General features: G+C 38.1%; 2 protein-coding genes across 4 annotated transcripts in view; one reads left to right on the forward strand and one right to left on the reverse strand.

Annotated features, from left to right (window-relative positions):
• Window positions 1-280: 280 nt before the first annotated feature.
• Window positions 281-2,868, reverse strand: exosc6 (exosome component 6). Of its 2 annotated transcripts, XM_041795854.1 has the most exons (4): window positions 2,852-2,868; window positions 2,221-2,541; window positions 685-927; window positions 281-546 (listed from the first exon to the last, which is right to left on the reverse strand). In XM_041795854.1, exons 1-4 carry the CDS (start codon window positions 2,863-2,865, stop codon window positions 381-383), a joined length of 744 nt encoding a protein of 247 aa, XP_041651788.1. In that variant the 5' UTR covers window positions 2,866-2,868; the 3' UTR covers window positions 281-380. The 2 variants fall into 2 exon arrangements, with proteins under 2 accessions (XP_041651788.1, XP_041651786.1); XM_041795852.1 differs by lacking the exon at window positions 2,852-2,868 and having other exon boundaries at window positions 281-927; window positions 2,221-2,608.
• A 165-nt stretch (window positions 2,869-3,033) lies between these two features.
• The window catches only part of aars1 (alanyl-tRNA synthetase 1), a 30,104-nt gene continuing 16,505 nt past the window's right edge, over window positions 3,034-16,632 (forward strand). Inside the window, exons 1-8 of one of the 2 annotated variants that reach the window (XM_041795867.1) lie at window positions 3,034-3,124; window positions 9,499-9,654; window positions 10,494-10,682; window positions 11,795-11,940; window positions 13,264-13,455; window positions 14,396-14,540; window positions 16,060-16,205; window positions 16,513-16,621. In XM_041795867.1, coding sequence (XP_041651801.1) covers window positions 9,511-9,654; window positions 10,494-10,682; window positions 11,795-11,940; window positions 13,264-13,455; window positions 14,396-14,540; window positions 16,060-16,205; window positions 16,513-16,621 — 1,071 coding nt within the window. In that variant the 5' untranslated portion in view covers window positions 3,034-3,124; window positions 9,499-9,510. The remainder of the gene's footprint in view (window positions 3,125-9,498; window positions 9,655-10,493; window positions 10,683-11,794; window positions 11,941-13,263; window positions 13,456-14,395; window positions 14,541-16,059; window positions 16,206-16,512; window positions 16,622-16,632) is intronic. The other variant, XM_041795865.1, reaches the window with a different exon arrangement.

Raw genomic sequence — 16,632 nt, forward strand, 5'->3', positions numbered from 1 at the left:
TTTGAAAATGTGACTTTTCCACAATATTCTAATATTTTGAGATAGTGGATTTTTGAGCTTCATAAGTTTTTGTAACCAATACTAAAATAAAAGTAGTAGAGAAATGTTTCACTTAGTATGAGATTAATCCTGAATATATGAAAATGTAACTTTCTGAAGAAAATCGTGGGAAAATGGACCTTTATGTAATATTCTAACTTTTATACTGCACATGTATATTTGAATCCATATTGCTGAAATCTGTGGAAATCATTATCAATAAAATATAAAAGAATCAGTCTTCTTTTTTTCAGATTTTAATGGGAAAATTTTAAATTGGAGAGCTGGAAAATATAAGGTAGAAAAAGTATAAATTTAGTAGTTATTGCTGAAGAAGTCTCTCAGCTCTCTGATGGTGGGGGTGCAGCCCTGCGCACGGCTTTAGCCAAGGCCTGTTGGATGACCGGGTACAGTTTATAGCATCCCTCTATACAGGTTCGAACCCCAGCAGTCAGAGTCTCTTCAGTCATTTCTCCATCAGACTGCAGCCCAGAAATCTGGTTTAAACTGGGAAGAAAAGCAACTGTCAGACGACCCTGGTTCTCACTGCCGACGGAGCTACAGCTGTTTTCCTCCATGTACGTGGGATCAACCACATAGGAGGCACCATCCTGGCGGATGGAACAACCAAGCACCAGATCATACATTTCAATACCAGCGTCTGCAAGAGCAAGGGAGGCACATGTGACTGCATGGGCCAGAACTGAACCGCTGTTTTCAAGGACCATCACGTTGACCTCGATCTGAGAGCGGGGATATTTGTGGAGGCACAGAGCCGGCTGCAAACTCTCATGCAGCATCAGAGAGAAATCCTTGTCCTGACTTCCCTGAATCCAAGACCCCCTCTCCGGGCAGGAAAATGGAGCAAAACGCATGTCGGTAGTCAACCTGCATGCACAAAAAGACAGGGTTTATTGTCAACATAAAATCACTTTAACAGTATATTTTAAATACAGACAAGAATAGTCTTCATGAAATGTATGTTAAGCTTGTCATGGCACCGAAATTTTATACTTCAGTATAATCAGTGTGAATCAATAATTATTGATAAAATTTTTGAAACCCGAAAATAAAAATAGAAAACCAAGGCACCCACTGATGGATAACTTCTTGTCAAAACCCTCACAATTTGGGGGAATTTGTTTGGAAATTTTCAGCCATTTTCATGGAAATTTGGAAAATGTGTTTGTAATTTTGGGGAAATTGATGTGATTTTATATGGAAATTTTAAGAAATTTGATCGGATTTTTAGGGGAATTTTTCCCCATTCCTAACGAATTTCTGGGAATGTATTTGTTAATTTTTTAAACTTGGTCAAGGAAGTTAGCGAGTAAATTTGCTTTTTAATTTTTGGGAATTTCCTTGAAAGTGTTTAGTTTTAGTAAAACATTTTTTGAAGAAATTTTAGTGTATTTTTATTGGATACTTTGAAAATATGTTAAATAACTGTCACAGAAATTACAGGTAATTATTGAAATTTTAAGGAAAATTGTGAATTTTTGAAAGGCAAATGTCCAAGAAATTAAAAATCTTTAGTGGCTATTGTTCATGCTTGCCCTTGACAAGTCCATATGGTCCATCATCAAAACTACTTCCCCATCCCTCTCTCAATGACTGACACCATTTCCTACTGACTGAAGACAGCCAACAAGCAACCAACATGTGCTCTAAACACTGATCCAAACTGCTGCAATTTCTTGCGAAACAGGACTTTAAAGAGATGTGTGGATATCATATTTGTTAAAAAACTAATTCCTGTTTTAAGACAAGGCTGGGCTTTTTTTTAATTATCAGGTCCTACTGATCCCAAATAAGTGGAATAAATTGAAAATGCATTCAGAACAAAAGTTCGAGTCTAAGGAAGTTAAGGAAAAATCATAAATCACTGTACAAGCACCTTGGTTATCAAAAGTAACGACACGGTACTTTGAGTGATCTACTTTTTCTTTTTACTTCAGTAGGTTTATGGGACAGTAATTGTCCTTCCACTTAAGTATATTATCTCCAATGTTAACCGACTGTGTTTTTAAGTGCATTAGGTGGTGAAATAACATTATCTTTAACTGCTTATGGGGACGACTTGTCATTTATCAAAAGTAGACTGTGTAAGTTTACCAGTAACTCTTTAAATCAACAGTTTCTTAACATAAATGTTATGTATAGTTCAAAAAGCCTTCATACCTTCCACATTTCATATCTGTCTCATCTTTGCGCTCTGTCTCTCTGGGGCCGTAAACACAGCACATGAGCTTGGTGTTTCCAGCCTCGATGTACGCGGAGCCTTTAGCCTGGCTCACCAGCCCACAGCGGACGAACACCGGCCGGACGTCCACCTGATCCCGCTGCCGACCGTCCGCTCTGCGGCCATGCGGAGGGGGAACCACTGTCGGCTTACACAAAAACAGTGACGGGCTTTGGGAAACTTCAGGACCGCGAACACGTTTCGTGTCAGTCGGCATGGTGCTGCGAAATGGAAAACAGCCCGGTGTGAAGAACTCCAACCTCAAAATTGTCCCGCGGAAACAGAGCCAGCACATGAATGGTTCCGCCAATTTTTGAAGGGAAGTTACATCAGAAATTTACCACGTCCGATGAGTGATGCAACAACAGAAAATATCAAAATCAAAAGATGTCACACAAAGCCGATCCTAAACTAAATAAGCAGAAATGTGTCATAATTAGGAACACAAATATTAATCACATACACTTCTTTGTTGAACAATGCTTAATCATTCACGAAAGTTTTGAACAATTTTAAGATCTTGTGTATTTTAAACTCATTTTTCAAAACACCACATAAAACTCGACTTACAAAATTAAATACATGCACTGACAGCTGTGTCTTTTCCATTGCATCAGCCAAGCCGGTTTCGTTCGAACCACTGGTGTGGCGGGCTCGGCTGAGATTGACAGCGAGCTTCACTAATAGAAATCGAGAATCACGGATGTGCCGGCGCAGCCGACCAATGAGGACAAGCGTGGGCGTGTTCTCAAAGTCTGTGCTTTCCTTCTCGTCGAGCAGCGTGGGCTTAAGCTGTGTGTTTGGGAGCAGCAAGTAATTCATTCTGCCAGAATAGCGACTTCTGTGAGTATTAACACTTTCTTAGGAGTCATTTCATTATAGAAAGTTTCCTCAAACATTGAGTTGAATACATTTTCATTCACATGTGCGTCTTAAATATCTTTCTTTCACGGAGAAGTAGCTTGTGTTGCTAACATGTAGCCTGCTAACGTCAAGTTGTCAAGCTAACTTGTGCCTTTGCTCTCAGCAGTTTACAATCAGCTGATGATGCAGTTATGCGCCAAACCTGTTTTACAACCAGTCTGGGACCTTTTATTTAGTATGAGTTAAAACTTCTGGGGGCAAAATTATTCCCTGTGAGCTTTTATACAGCAGAAGTGAATGTAAAAGTGGTGTAGTTGGCATGAGAAGGTTATTAACCCATGATACCGTAAGGTTGTCAAATGTCTAACGACTCTTTTTCGATAATATATGATTTTACACGAGGGATTCTGTTATTCTGATAATCTAAATTATAGAACATGTACCAAAACCGCATCTACTTCATAAGACGGACCCACAGGAAAGAAATAAATCAAATAAAAGTACAGAAGAACTCCTACCCACTGTCTAAATTGCTTGAAATATTGGAAACCGGAGCGCAGATAATGATTTGTGAAATCTAAACAGTGTTCAGGAATTTGATTTAATCACTGAAAACAAGGCAAGTACTCTGTATATGGTGGCTATAACTTCTTTTGTAGTTGCTGTGACCTCAGGATTTGACTGATTCCTGTATGTATTTGTAGACTCTAAAAGACAGCAACTGATCTAGAAATTTCAAAACAAAGATTTGGCTACACAGTCTCCCCACAGACTTGGATTTAAAATTTATGGACATTAAAATGTTGAATTCAGATATTTTTTATTTACTGCCCACCTTTGCTCAACATAAAGTGTCTCCTGTGCTTCCGCGCTGTTTTCTGTCTCCCTAACCAAGTTTTATTTATCACTCTAATTCCCTTTTTTATTGCATGCTCTTTCTTCTTACCACCCTTTTTCAGTGGTTAAAATTTCCATCCCCTCACTCTAGTGTTGCAACTTTCTCCGGTTGCCAACAATGTGGTTTGGTAGTCAGGATGGGGACAGTGGCTGTTTACCATCTGCTTACCTGCCCCAGAGAGTTACAGGCACCAGCTGAGGGTTTCCTTTTCTCCCTAGTTTATGAAAGAATCCCTCATGGGAATTTAACTCTGCTGCCTTTTAATTAAAGACAGCATACCAAGCTTTTGACTCTGCAGATTTGGGGCTAAATACTAAATACTCATTTGAAATACTTAATTATTTCAAACTAAAATCCTTCATGCTCTGATCAGTTTTCTGCAGTGACTCTAAAGGTTTTGGTATTCTGTTCTTGCAGAATTGCTCCCAATATTTATTTTGAATTTTGACCTTTTTTTCCTGTTTTGCGAGTAACTTTTCCTCCACATGTGGTGAAGTTAACCCATCATAGGGTTTAATATGACTTTTATTGGTTAAGGAAAGAAATCAAAGTTATATGATGCATGCAGGTTTTACATGAAGCACCTCAATGAAATCCAGAGACCCAAATCATCAAGAGTGGCTCATCCAGCTTTAGGGAAAAAAGGACAAAAGAGAAACCACAAAAGAAGTATTTCAATTTTAAATAAACACTTTCATTCAGTATTGAGCTTCAACCTCAGAAGAAGCCATATTTAATGCTTGTCCTGGAGTCACAGAGAAACGGCATTGTTACTGTGGAGTGAGTTTTTTTTTTTTTTTTCACAAGTTTTTGTGTTTGCAACACAATTCAGTACTGAATTGGACTGGATTAGTGCTTCATGATTTGGTAATAATGTGCAATTTTGCTGGACTATATTGTGATTATGATATAACACAAGTGGTAACGTGAGTGTACTTGCTTGGTTGTCTGCAAGAATAATGATAGTTTTTAAGTGTTTTTTTTTTGTTTGTGTGTTTGTTTGTTTGTTTTTACTCAAAACATACAATTATTAAGAAGCATTACAAATGCAAAACCATACATTTTTATTGTACTGCTTTCAAAATAACTTGATATTTTCCTTAATGATAAAAAATATTTTCTTGTTTCGAAAAATAAAGGTACTTCTACAAAGTGCAATTGTGGCACTATTGTAAACAGAAAGGTCTTTCTGTGGGCATTTTTGTAAACCTTTCAAGTTTGCATTAATAAAAGAATAATTTCAGCCTTTTACGCGACTATATAATTGCAGAGTCTGACGTTTTGATAGCTATTAGTTTGATTGTGCAGCACTAGATTAGAGTTTCATCTTTTAATCTTTAACTACATTAGTTCCCAACTTGGGGTCCAGAACCCCCTGTTGAGGGGCATCGAAGATCTCAGGGGGGTGCAAGACTTTGTCTGCCGCTCTGTATTAACTATAATTATGATGAAACACTTATTAGATAATTTATACAAACATATTTTGCCAGAAATGAAACAATTAGAATTGAAGTTGATTTTTTTTAAATAAATTTTACAGCAGTGTATAGCTTTTTCCATATGGGTCCTGGGGGGGCTCAGCTTTTCTTATGTATGAATGGGGGGGACTTCAAGGAAAAAGGTTGGGAACCACTGGTTTAACTATAATGCACCATTTTTTTTTTTCCAAAGCCCAAGGTGAGTTATCAAAATCTGGACAATCTTAACCAGGCCTGCACAATCGGAGAAAAATATGTCATGATTCCTGACACTATTCACCCATAGAAAATGCTAAAAAGGGCTGTAGCAAATGGAGTGTGAGCATGACCATTGCATCCAGGCATCCATAGTTAAATAGTAAGCACAGTGAGTTAGTAAGCATTGCTTGTGTACAATAAATGCTCTTATTATTCACTGCGATAAACTCAGGCCTTCTGTGATTGCATTAATTTTGATGCTCGTACCATGATAGTGTTAAAATTCAGGTTAAGAGTTTAGTCCTAGTGTTAATTGTTAATATTATAAAGGGGAAAGCCATTCCTCAGTAGAGACAGATTGAATAGCAGTATTTATTAGGGATGCATGATTTTGGAATTTTTGCCTATATTTAATAATATTTACAGATTAATTTTAGCGGATACTGATACCAATATTCAAAGAAATTTCAGTCCTTTAGAGCAGTGGTTCTCAACTGGTCTGGCCTCAGGACCCACCCGTCCGTCCTACAACGGATCGCTACCCAAGTTTCCAAAAATGTTTCAACAACTCATGTTAAGTTAATTGAATATGCAGTTTGTAACATGATTGGACCAAAATGTCTGATATAAAAAGAAATGGGACAGAAATGACAAATTTTATATCCTCTTTCCCCATCATTATGTGTAAATTTTTGCAAAATTTCCAGAGAACTTGTGAAATTTCTGAATTATCATGGGAAAAGTAGCCATTTATTCAAAGAAGAGGAGATAATTTAGGTGAAATATTGATCAAACTTTCAAATTTACCAATGTCACAATAAAGCAGGGTAGAATAAAAGGTATCGATGCATGTCCAGAAAGGACTTCAGGACTTTTGCCACCTTTTTTTTTTTTTTTTTTTTTAGACACCTAGTCACAACCCACTGAAAACTGCCCCGCGACCCACTTTTGGGTCCCGACCGACCAGTTGAGAACCACTGCTTTAGAGACACACATTAAAGTTTGAGGATGACCAAGAAAACTAACTTTAGTCCTTAAAAACGCTTTTAAGTTTAAAGAATGAGGATAAATAGAGATAAAGACCTCACCTGACATAGGTCTGTTGGTTCAGCCTAAAACTCCACAAATTTAATGGTATATGGATACATTTTACAGTCAATGTATGCTGAAATACACAGGCAAAATATCAGATGTAAATATCAGCAGAAATTTTGATATCTGCCATACCAATATTTGCCTTTTTAAGCTAATATCTGCTGATACCAGACCAATAACATCATGCATCCCTAGTATTTATATATATATTTTTTAACTTAAGATCATTTTCAGTTCACTTTCTGTCTTTTGAGTGACCCATGAGTTTCATTTTTGCATTGCAGTCTGTGTAAGCAAAGGCACTTAGTGGCAGTTGTAACATGTTTGCATTTTTTTTTCTCTAATTATCATGTGAAGCAGCAGAAGTAGTGGTGGGTACTTTAAATACATTCAAACCTTCCACTTGTTACTTGGTGTGGTTTAGATTAAAGAAATAACCCAGATGAACTTCACAAACCAAATCTCCTATTAGCAGAGTTATTCACTGATGACTTATTGCAGAAAATTTCCACATAATCCAAAACTTATTGCTCCAGATCTATTCCTGTTACGACAGCTTGTCTGTGCAGTGAACAAATTCCTGAGTGCCTGATGGTTTATGACAAGAGCCAAAGGCCACTTTGTTGATGGGAAATGACAGAGTAGAGAAAGAGTCCACTGACAGCCACGGTCTGAAATTACTTTTTTCTTCTTCATGTGCCACTGTGGCAAGTAAGAAAAAAAGAAACCACGAGAGACCTCGGGGAAAATCGAAAAACGACATTGAAGATTTAGTTGATCTGTTTCCCCTTAACCGGATTATCAAGCTCTGGTGTTAGCCCATGGCAAAATTAAGTTTGACGATTTCTATCTGCTGTGATGCTACAATTAACAAGTGAACAAACATGATCATTCCATATAAAGTGACTGGGGGTTCTTGTCTGGTTTTATTCTGAAATGTGTCTATCACAGGGAGGGAGCTGAAGCAAATTTCCCCCCTGAGGCAAATGTGTAACTTGCTGGACAGCCTGGCTGGTTTTACCTGTTGTTACTAGTTTAATTGCCTTACGGTGTTTTATGACCAGTTCTGCACTGCACTGTTGCTGACTTTAAACGGCTTCATTAGAACCTTTAGACCAGCAGTGCTTTAGTGTCTCTGTTAAGCCAGCTGAAATAGTCAGATGATTCATTATAGAATCTACAAAATACTGCTAAATTAGAGGGTGAACAATACTATCGGTATGATACTGGTTTGATCAGATATTTTAAAAACTTGAAAATGTTCGTATTGGCAGATACGAAAGTTTCAGTCTTTTTACAGTTGATATGTTGGTCCTACATATCAGCAGGATTTAGAAATGTACCATATGCTTCACTCCTTAAATTTTAAAGTGGGCTTCATGGACTGAAGTTTTAGGTTTTAACTACTGCTGGGTTAATTTTTTTACACTTGTGTTTTATGTTTAGTTTCAAACCTTTTCAGGATTGTATCAGGGAACCACCCCGTAAACTTGTTTTTGAATTAAGATAATTTGTTTTAATTGAAGTAGAGTCTGAATAAAAACTGTCAGATTTTTTTCATACCCTATGACAGTGTCACTCACGGTCTGTCAGCAGATTGTCACAGTGCCTTACGTAGTTCCCAAAGGGGGCAGATGAATGTTGGTTTGACAGTACCGTCTAAGAATACATTTTTTATAATGTACACCCAAACAGACTACTTTGTCATCATCTATGAACCTGAAAGAATACATTAATCATTTATCAGGACTTGAATATTTATCTGATTTACTGTCACCAATTGTAGAACAGGACAGACTTGATGATTTAAAAAAAAATCAAAACTGGTGGGTGCATCTGATATTGACACAAGTTTTGGCAAAAAGGAAATTATAAATTTCATAGATCCTTACTGTTTTTATACATTTATAAAAGTATCATGACCTCCTCATGACATTTTTATAATGCATCTAAATTCCCCCTGCTAACTGTTGACTATTTTCAACAAGGATAAGATCAGAACAACAAACACCAGCTACTGTTTGATATGACTGGTTGGACAGGAGTACCTGTTCTTTAAGCTTTGTTGTTTTGTTATGCTGAAAAACTTTAACTTTTGCCAAATCAGCTCTGCGGTAGGCTTAAACTTTTGTCTTTTTCTGTTTAAATTGAAAATAAAGGTTCTTTGCTTTGACATCTTAAAGATCTGGAAATCAGACAATGAAAAAAAACATCTAAGTTTATCTAAGTTTAATGCACAGTTGTTGATGTAGAAAAAATGGTTCCAGCATTTCACTCAACATTTTAACTAATTTTAGGAACAGTTTGAATTAATCGGTGTCAATAATTGGCTATATTAATGTTTTAACTTTGAGTGGTATGCTGCTTTTACTTTATTTTCTTACTCAGTCACTAATTGTTTATTTTTGTTTTGTATTACCTTTTTATTTGTTTTTTTAATGTTGGTTAGTCTTAAAAAAAAAAAACAATGTGTAGAACATTTTTTGTCAAACTGATATACTGTAAAAAAAACTGAAAACAAAGTAATTGTTCTCTCTGTTATGGTAACTGTGTCAGTGTCAGTGTCAGTGACCCAGGATAATTTAATGAGGTGTAGAACTTAATTAAAGCAGTCTGACACCCTTGAGAGCTGCTTGTTCAAACATGCTGAAGTTTACACTCTCATTTATTTGCTTTTCTCATAGAGCAGGCTCAGAATGGACTCCTCTATGAGTGCAGCCCAAATCCGTCAGAAGTTCATTGACTTCTTCCGTCGCTATGAGCACCACTACGTCCACTCTTCATCCACCATCCCACTGGATGACCCCACGCTGCTCTTTGCCAATGCTGGCATGAACCAGGTACAACTTCAGCGCCTCTACATGTCTTTTCAAAATATCTGCTTCTCTCTTCTTCAGACTGGCTCTTGAAATATACAGATGAAGATGGAATTATAGCCCCCCCATGATAAGTATTTCCAAGTGCTTTTAAAGAGAGCAAGAAATTTTTACAACAGCTTTTCCAACATTTTCCAAACATTTGAGCCGTCATTGAAAGAAATCATCATGGCAAAAACAAAAGAAATCAGTGTGGAGTTGAGAAAAATTGTTGATGTGAACAAAACAGGAGAATATTATCCAAAGTTATCCCAGCCCCTAACCCTAGCCCTATTTTTCATTGGGTCTGGGTCATCGCTTTGTCTTCCAACATGACGACCCAAAAGGTACTTGGCTCCTGGGGACAACTCCCCCTAGAAGACCAAAGTGAATGTTATTGCCTGGCATGCACATAGCCTTGACATATATCCCATTGAAAATCTGAGGGTGAAGTGAAGACCAAGGACCATGCCAGAAGACCATCAAATCTGGAGGATCTTAAAGAATTTGCCAAATAACAATGGGCTGGGATTCCTCAGGAGATGTGTCAGAGACTTGTTGAAAACTAAAACTAAAAATGACTGCAGGCTGTTATGCAGCAGGGCTAATAATTTAGACCCTGGTGATTTTTTGTGAAATAACTTTGCAAAGTAAAATAATGTAAGTATCCAAAACAAAACTAGGATCTTTGGAAAAGCTTTTTAAAGGGGGGCTAATAATTTAATCCTCATCTGTTCCCACTTGTTTACAGCTTCCAGCCTTTCGTTCCAAAATTCTTGGTGGAAACTCTTAATTTCTAATTTATTTTTGCTCCATTTCCTTAGTTCAAGCCCATATTCCTCAACACCATCGATCCGTCCCATCCTATGGCTAAGCTGCGACGTGCTGCCAACACCCAGAAGTGCATCAGAGCAGGAGGCAAACACAATGACCTGGACGACGTGGGGAAAGATGTCTACCACCACACATTCTTTGAGATGCTGGGGTCCTGGTCCTTTGGGGACTATTTCAAGGTATTAAAGTGCCATCCTTTTCAGCTGTGTCTCTGCCAAAGTGCAGCAGCATGGTTTTAAGTCAACAGCCAAATTTTCAGTGCACCTTTTTCTTGATATCCTCAACTGTAGTTTGACTTTTCTCTGCTCCAGTTCTTTCTCACATTAGAATTCCCACCTATTCAGGTTTCTATATTTAACCTTTATTTACATGGTAGGATTTTGGCAATCTTGGTCTACTTGTTTGCTAGTTGTCCCAGTGATCTTGCTTTTATTTATTTTTCAGGTTATATTTGAGCTATTTGACATTTCATTGGTTGACAGGTTAACAGTGGAAGAGGTTCAGGTATAACACATAGGATGCAATATAACCAACGATTTTGCAGCCACCTGCACACTGTTACAGCTGCTCAAAGTGCTCTTGAGGTTGGTCTGATTTATTTTGACCACCAGTGGTATGCAGCCACACATAATTGTGTGTTTAAGTGTACTTCAGTGTCATTTCCCACAACATTGCTCATTCATTTGGGAGACAATATTTGGAAATTGTCTTTATTAACTCGCAAGAACTAGCTAAGGATCAGCAATACCCATTTGCGTGGTGGTGTCTGCAGAAGTGCATACGTTCTTAATTTACACCCCACATTTTTAGGGACCTATCTAGCAAAGAATAAACAGCCTGTTATAGCTTGCTCTCGTAGTTTGCCTAATAATATGCATCTGGTACTTCCATATTGACCTTCAACTCCTGCTGCTTTGCAAGAATCATTATGAAATTATGATGAGGGATGCAAAGCTAATTGAAAGTAGGTAGATAACTCATGGGATGGCAAAGTCTGATTGGCTTAACCTTTTTCCCCATCCATCTGAAATATGAAGGCAATAACAAATAATAGCTGAAAAGTCAAAGAAGAAAGGGTACAGTGGGTTATGAAAAATGCAGCATTCATCTTTATAACGACCATCAGAGGGGATTTTGGTAGTAACAGCTTGTAAACCAGTGGCTTTGTCGCTTCACATCCTCTGCGTATATTTCTAGTTTGTATGTTTGAGTTCTTTTGCTCTTCTGTCCTGATGTCTTTGCTCTTACTCTTCCCTTTGCTCATTTTGCATCTTTCCACCTCTCTCTGCAGCACCTGGCCTGCGAGATGGCCTTGGAGCTGCTGACTAAGGAGTTTGGCATTCCCATCGAACGTCTGTATGTGACCTATTTTGGGGGCAGCACTGAAGCAGGCCTGGAGCCTGACCTGGAGTGCAGACAGATTTGGATAGATCTAGGGTGAGCCCGACATTGAAAATGGATTAACTGCTGAACATGGAATATTGAGACTGTTTTGTCAGAGCATCTTTGAGCAACTTATCCCTGTGTTCACTCCTTAGATTTCCTGCCAACTTCTATGCAAATCATCCACAGCTGCATGTCATTAGTCAGGCTTTTAGCTACTTTAGTCATTGTCCTACTTTCCCTGCTCTACTACCAAGATAAACACCAGCTCAGTGGACGGCTGGTATCTTGTAAGAGTATTTTTATTTGGAAAACTGAGATAAAGTTGTGTGTAGGTGGCATCAGGTTAAAGTGGTGTATACCGACTGGACAGGAGAATCGATAATCACATTTAGTGCAGATAATGTGTATGCAGAAGTGTGTTGACTATGCATCTCTTAACTTAATTATCTATTTTACCGAAAATCTTTATATAAATAAAAAGCGTAAATATCTATTTAACTTAGTATTGTCAAGGGAAATGGATACCTGAAGTTAAAATGTGTGTAGGGCATTGTTAAAGCTGTTAGCTTATTAATGACAAGAATTTTAAATGTAAAAGAAATGCCGTTATGTGTTGATTTTCCTTTTTTTCAAGTTTTTCCAGAGAATGTGCCATCATTGTTAGATTTCTCAAAAATTAAAGGGAGAAGGTGCAATTAATTTTATAATTTTGTTGACTTATATTTGTTAAATTGTAGTCATGCTTTGTGGGAGAATGTGCCATGTTCATATTGCATGTTGCACAGGACCGCTTGATTCAGCAGCGTTATAAAGTGACATTGAAGAATGTGATGAGCTGGTTACAGCAATTATGTGCAGTGTACAGCTTTGCTTAAGAAAAAATGAGCAAATTTTGTCTGGGCTATAGACTGGACTGAATAGGAAATCCCAGATGACTTTTCTCCTTTTTAGAGTTATTGCATAATCTTGTGTGATTACTCCCAGAGGAGCAGTATTTCCTCTTCATCATAAATCCCACTGAGGCATCACACTGCCTGAAACAACTGCATTGTTCTTCTCTGTTTTTATTTCTCCACCAACCTCTCTGGAGTCATTTGGATCTTGTCAAGTCTAAAAAATCAAACCTTAACCATTTTAACAGTAAATGGTGTCAATCTACCAAGTTAATCGAAATTTCCAGTCATTTTTCCACTTTCTTTGATCTGTCACTTTTTTTTATAACACTGCTTTTTTTAATGCTACACTGTCAGTGTGTAAATGTGTGTGTAAACTTGAAGCGGCTAGAATGGATTCTGGCACAGCATCATAATTTTTTATTAATTTTCCCTTTAAATGATAAAATGAAATCCTGTATCTGCTCTGCCTTTACCCCAGGATGGAGGAGGCTCGTATCCTTCCTGGCAGCATGAAGGATAACTTCTGGGAGATGGGAGACACCGGCCCTTGCGGCCCCTGCAGTGAAATCCACTACGACCGAATTGGAGGCAGAGACGCCTCTCACCTGGTGAACATGGACGATCCAAACGTGCTGGAGATCTGGAACCTGGTGTTCATCCAGTTCAACAGGTAAGAGTTAAAAACACTCATACCAGGCAAGGATTGCTTTGTGGTTAGTTTGCACACTCCATGCACAAAGGCCATAGTAATGAGCAGCCCAGATTCTAGCCATGGCTCATTTTCTGCATGTCATTCTCCACTCTCTTTCTTCCTGATACGTGACTCCATCCGCTGTCCTGTATCTCCTATAAGCGCTTACAAAAAGCCCTGAAATAAATCTTAAAAGGAAAGACATACGTACGGTATGTTTAAAGAGAACAAAGAGGAAAAAAATAAAGACCAAGCCAAGTGTGTTGAAAAAGCTTCTGAACACGAAGTTTTTCAATCCAATTTTCTGCTCAGCCTTCAAAGCATCTATTTCCTTTCTCATGAGGTGGATTGTTCAAATTTTCTGCTTTGGATTCCTGCTACTGATGCTCAGTTTTTTATATATTTGGATTGTTTGGATATCTGACCAGCAGTTGTGTGAAAATAAATCAAACAAAACACAAAACTCTGCTTGTAGCAGTGTGGTTAACAGTGTTCATGTTTCAGCTTAAGCATTTCACTGTTCAGGTGCATTTTAGATCATTTTCACGGATGACTTTCTTCACAAGGACAAAAAAAGACAAACCCTAATCATAAATCAAGATGGCTGAAGAATTTTAGACACACCTTTGGCCTTGTGTGTTTTGTACACATGGTTATGAGTTCCTACTACACTATTATGTGTGCACATCCTTTCCGTGCAACCATTAACATTTCCTTGTATTGTCTGTGTATCCATGTACTCTTGTGCGACTGTGGTAAACAAGTGATTTTATTTGAAAGATGTTTATCTCATCAAAAAGTACTTTACGAATTACTTTCAGCTGGAATACATAGAAAACATTTCTAAATTTAGTGAAAAGTGCATACATACTGTATTTTTACTGGTCACTGAATCAGGGTTGTTTGTCTCAATTTTTAGAGAGTCAGAGACCTTGCTGAAGCCGCTGCCTAAGAAGAGCATCGACACAGGGATGGGTCTGGAGCGGCTGGTGTCTGTGCTGCAGAACAAGATGTCAAACTATGACACTGACCTCTTTGTCCCGTACTTTGAAGCCATTCAAAAGGTACAGACGTATCCTGTGTTGGTCAATGAAGGCACTTATTAGGACTGTAACCTTTAATTGAAATTCAAATTTTCGTTTGAACCAATGAGGAGAAAGTTCATATTAGAACTGTAATGAGCTGTTCAAAGTCGAAATACAAAACCAATCAGCACACCATGGCGCCTGAAGTAGTTTGACTTGTCTTCCAGTAGATGACACTCTTAAGGTCTTTGCAAACTGGGTCTGTTATTTTCAGCGACCTTTTTATCAGATCCATGATCCAAAAAAACATCACACACTTGAACCTTGCACACCGAGTCAGATACCTCCTACTAAAGACCAAAAAATCCATGTCCAGGGTGAGAAGGGTTGGCCACAGTTTTACTTAGGGATGCACTGATCCACCTTTTCTGGTCCCGATACTGATTTTGATACCTGGGCTTTGGGTATCGACCGATACCGATACTGATCCGATACCAGTGTTAAAAGAATAACCTGCATGCCCTACTGTAAATTAAGACTGGTAATTGTTCTGGGTAAAAGGCTAAAAATTAGTACATATAGATTACTGAAGTTCATATTTATTTAAACTATGAAGTGTTTAAATGTTTACCAGCAGTTTGGTAAAAACAGTGCTTCAGGACTTACAGAAATTACCATTCAATTATAAACTTTTATACCCTGTAGACTGGTAAAGCAGCAAAAAACAAAGAAAGTGCATCAGAGGTGACATTCCAGTACAAAACTGTATTACACAGGTGTTTTTAACCACATACTGTAAACAAAGTAACAATTCTGTGAGAAAATAATGCAAACAACCTTGTAAAAAGGCTTGGAGCTGGTTGCCTGGATCGGCACCACGGATCGGCCCTTTCCCAACGATACCCGATCCAGCTTTGAGGGGCTGGATACCCAATACCAGGATTGGTATCAGTGCATCCCTAGTTTTACTTGCACACCTCAGAGTCCTGGAGGCATACAGGTCATGGAGAGATTGAAGATTGCAGCCAATCACCCTCTCTGCAGAGTGGATGATATGCTGCCGCCTTTTTCTGTAGTCTGACACTCGGCCCCTGTGCTATCAGTGTTTTATTCTCATTGTTCACACAACTATTGTGATTAAGTATCATGCCATACATTGCTAAAGAGTTATTATTCTTGTGACTCAGACACTAGCAAACAAACAACAACATATGGAGTCATTAAACATAACATTTTAAGATCTCCTGCACACGTCATTCAAGAAGCTTTCTTTCAAGTACAGGAGACCATATGCTCTTGGTTTAAAACGTTAACTATATTGAATGTAAGACAAAGTTAAAGCTTCTATTATTGATTTTCAAATTAACATCCATGTTATTAATGACCTGACCCAGTGGTAACTCAGTAATGCTGCATTTTCTAGTTCAAACAATATTAACACTTGAGAATTAAGACGGATGATTAAATGTTTGTGTTTTCGTTTTATTTGGGCCATTTCTAAATGGCAGTTTAAATGCATATCCAGAGAAACAGAGTCTGAGCCAAAGTTGTGTTTTAGGGAACAGGTGCTCGACCTTACACAGGTAAAGTGGGTGCTGAGGATGCTGATGGAATTGACATGGCATACCGTGTGCTGGCTGACCACGCCCGCACCATCACCATTGCCCTATCAGACGGTGGCCGGCCTGACAACACAGGAAGAGGGTGAGCTGTGAACATTACAGAGAATATACTAACTAAGAACATAAACAAACCTGTGTCACCCTCTGAAAAAAGGTGGAGCACAGAACTCTGTAATTTCTATGTTGAAGACTCTAAATAAAATGTTTTTACAGTTTAATAGTTTCATTTCCAGATTTTACTGGAGTCATTTTTATTACTCCCAAACACATTATAGAGTATTTACATGTCAGTACTGCAAAATGGCTCAAGGAATGATAGTGTAGAGCCAATGTTCTTCTGTGTGTTTTGAACTTCATTGTTACCTGATTTGCTGTCTTCATTATTTTAGGTATGTGTTGAGGAGGATCCTGCGTCGTGCTGTCCGTTATTCCCATGAGAAGCTGGGAGCTCAGAAAGGCTTTTTTGCCTCTCTGGTGGATGTGGTGGTGGATTCTCTGGTGAGTTTTTT

Source organism: Cheilinus undulatus, linkage group 9 (assembly GCF_018320785.1).
Source record: "Cheilinus undulatus linkage group 9, ASM1832078v1, whole genome shotgun sequence".
NCBI classification, from domain to species: Eukaryota; Metazoa; Chordata; class Actinopteri; order Labriformes; family Labridae; genus Cheilinus; species Cheilinus undulatus.

Bases quoted from the DNA above. Each gene is read 5' to 3' on its own strand.
- exosc6 (XM_041795852.1), bottom strand. From the start codon at position 2,576: ATGTGCTGGCTCTGTTTCCGCGGGACAATTTTGAGGTTGGAGTTCTTC. The intron at 928-2,220 runs GTATGAAGGCTT...TTGTGCATGCAG, and splicing joins ACAGATATGAAATGTGGAAG to GTTGACTACCGACATGCGTT.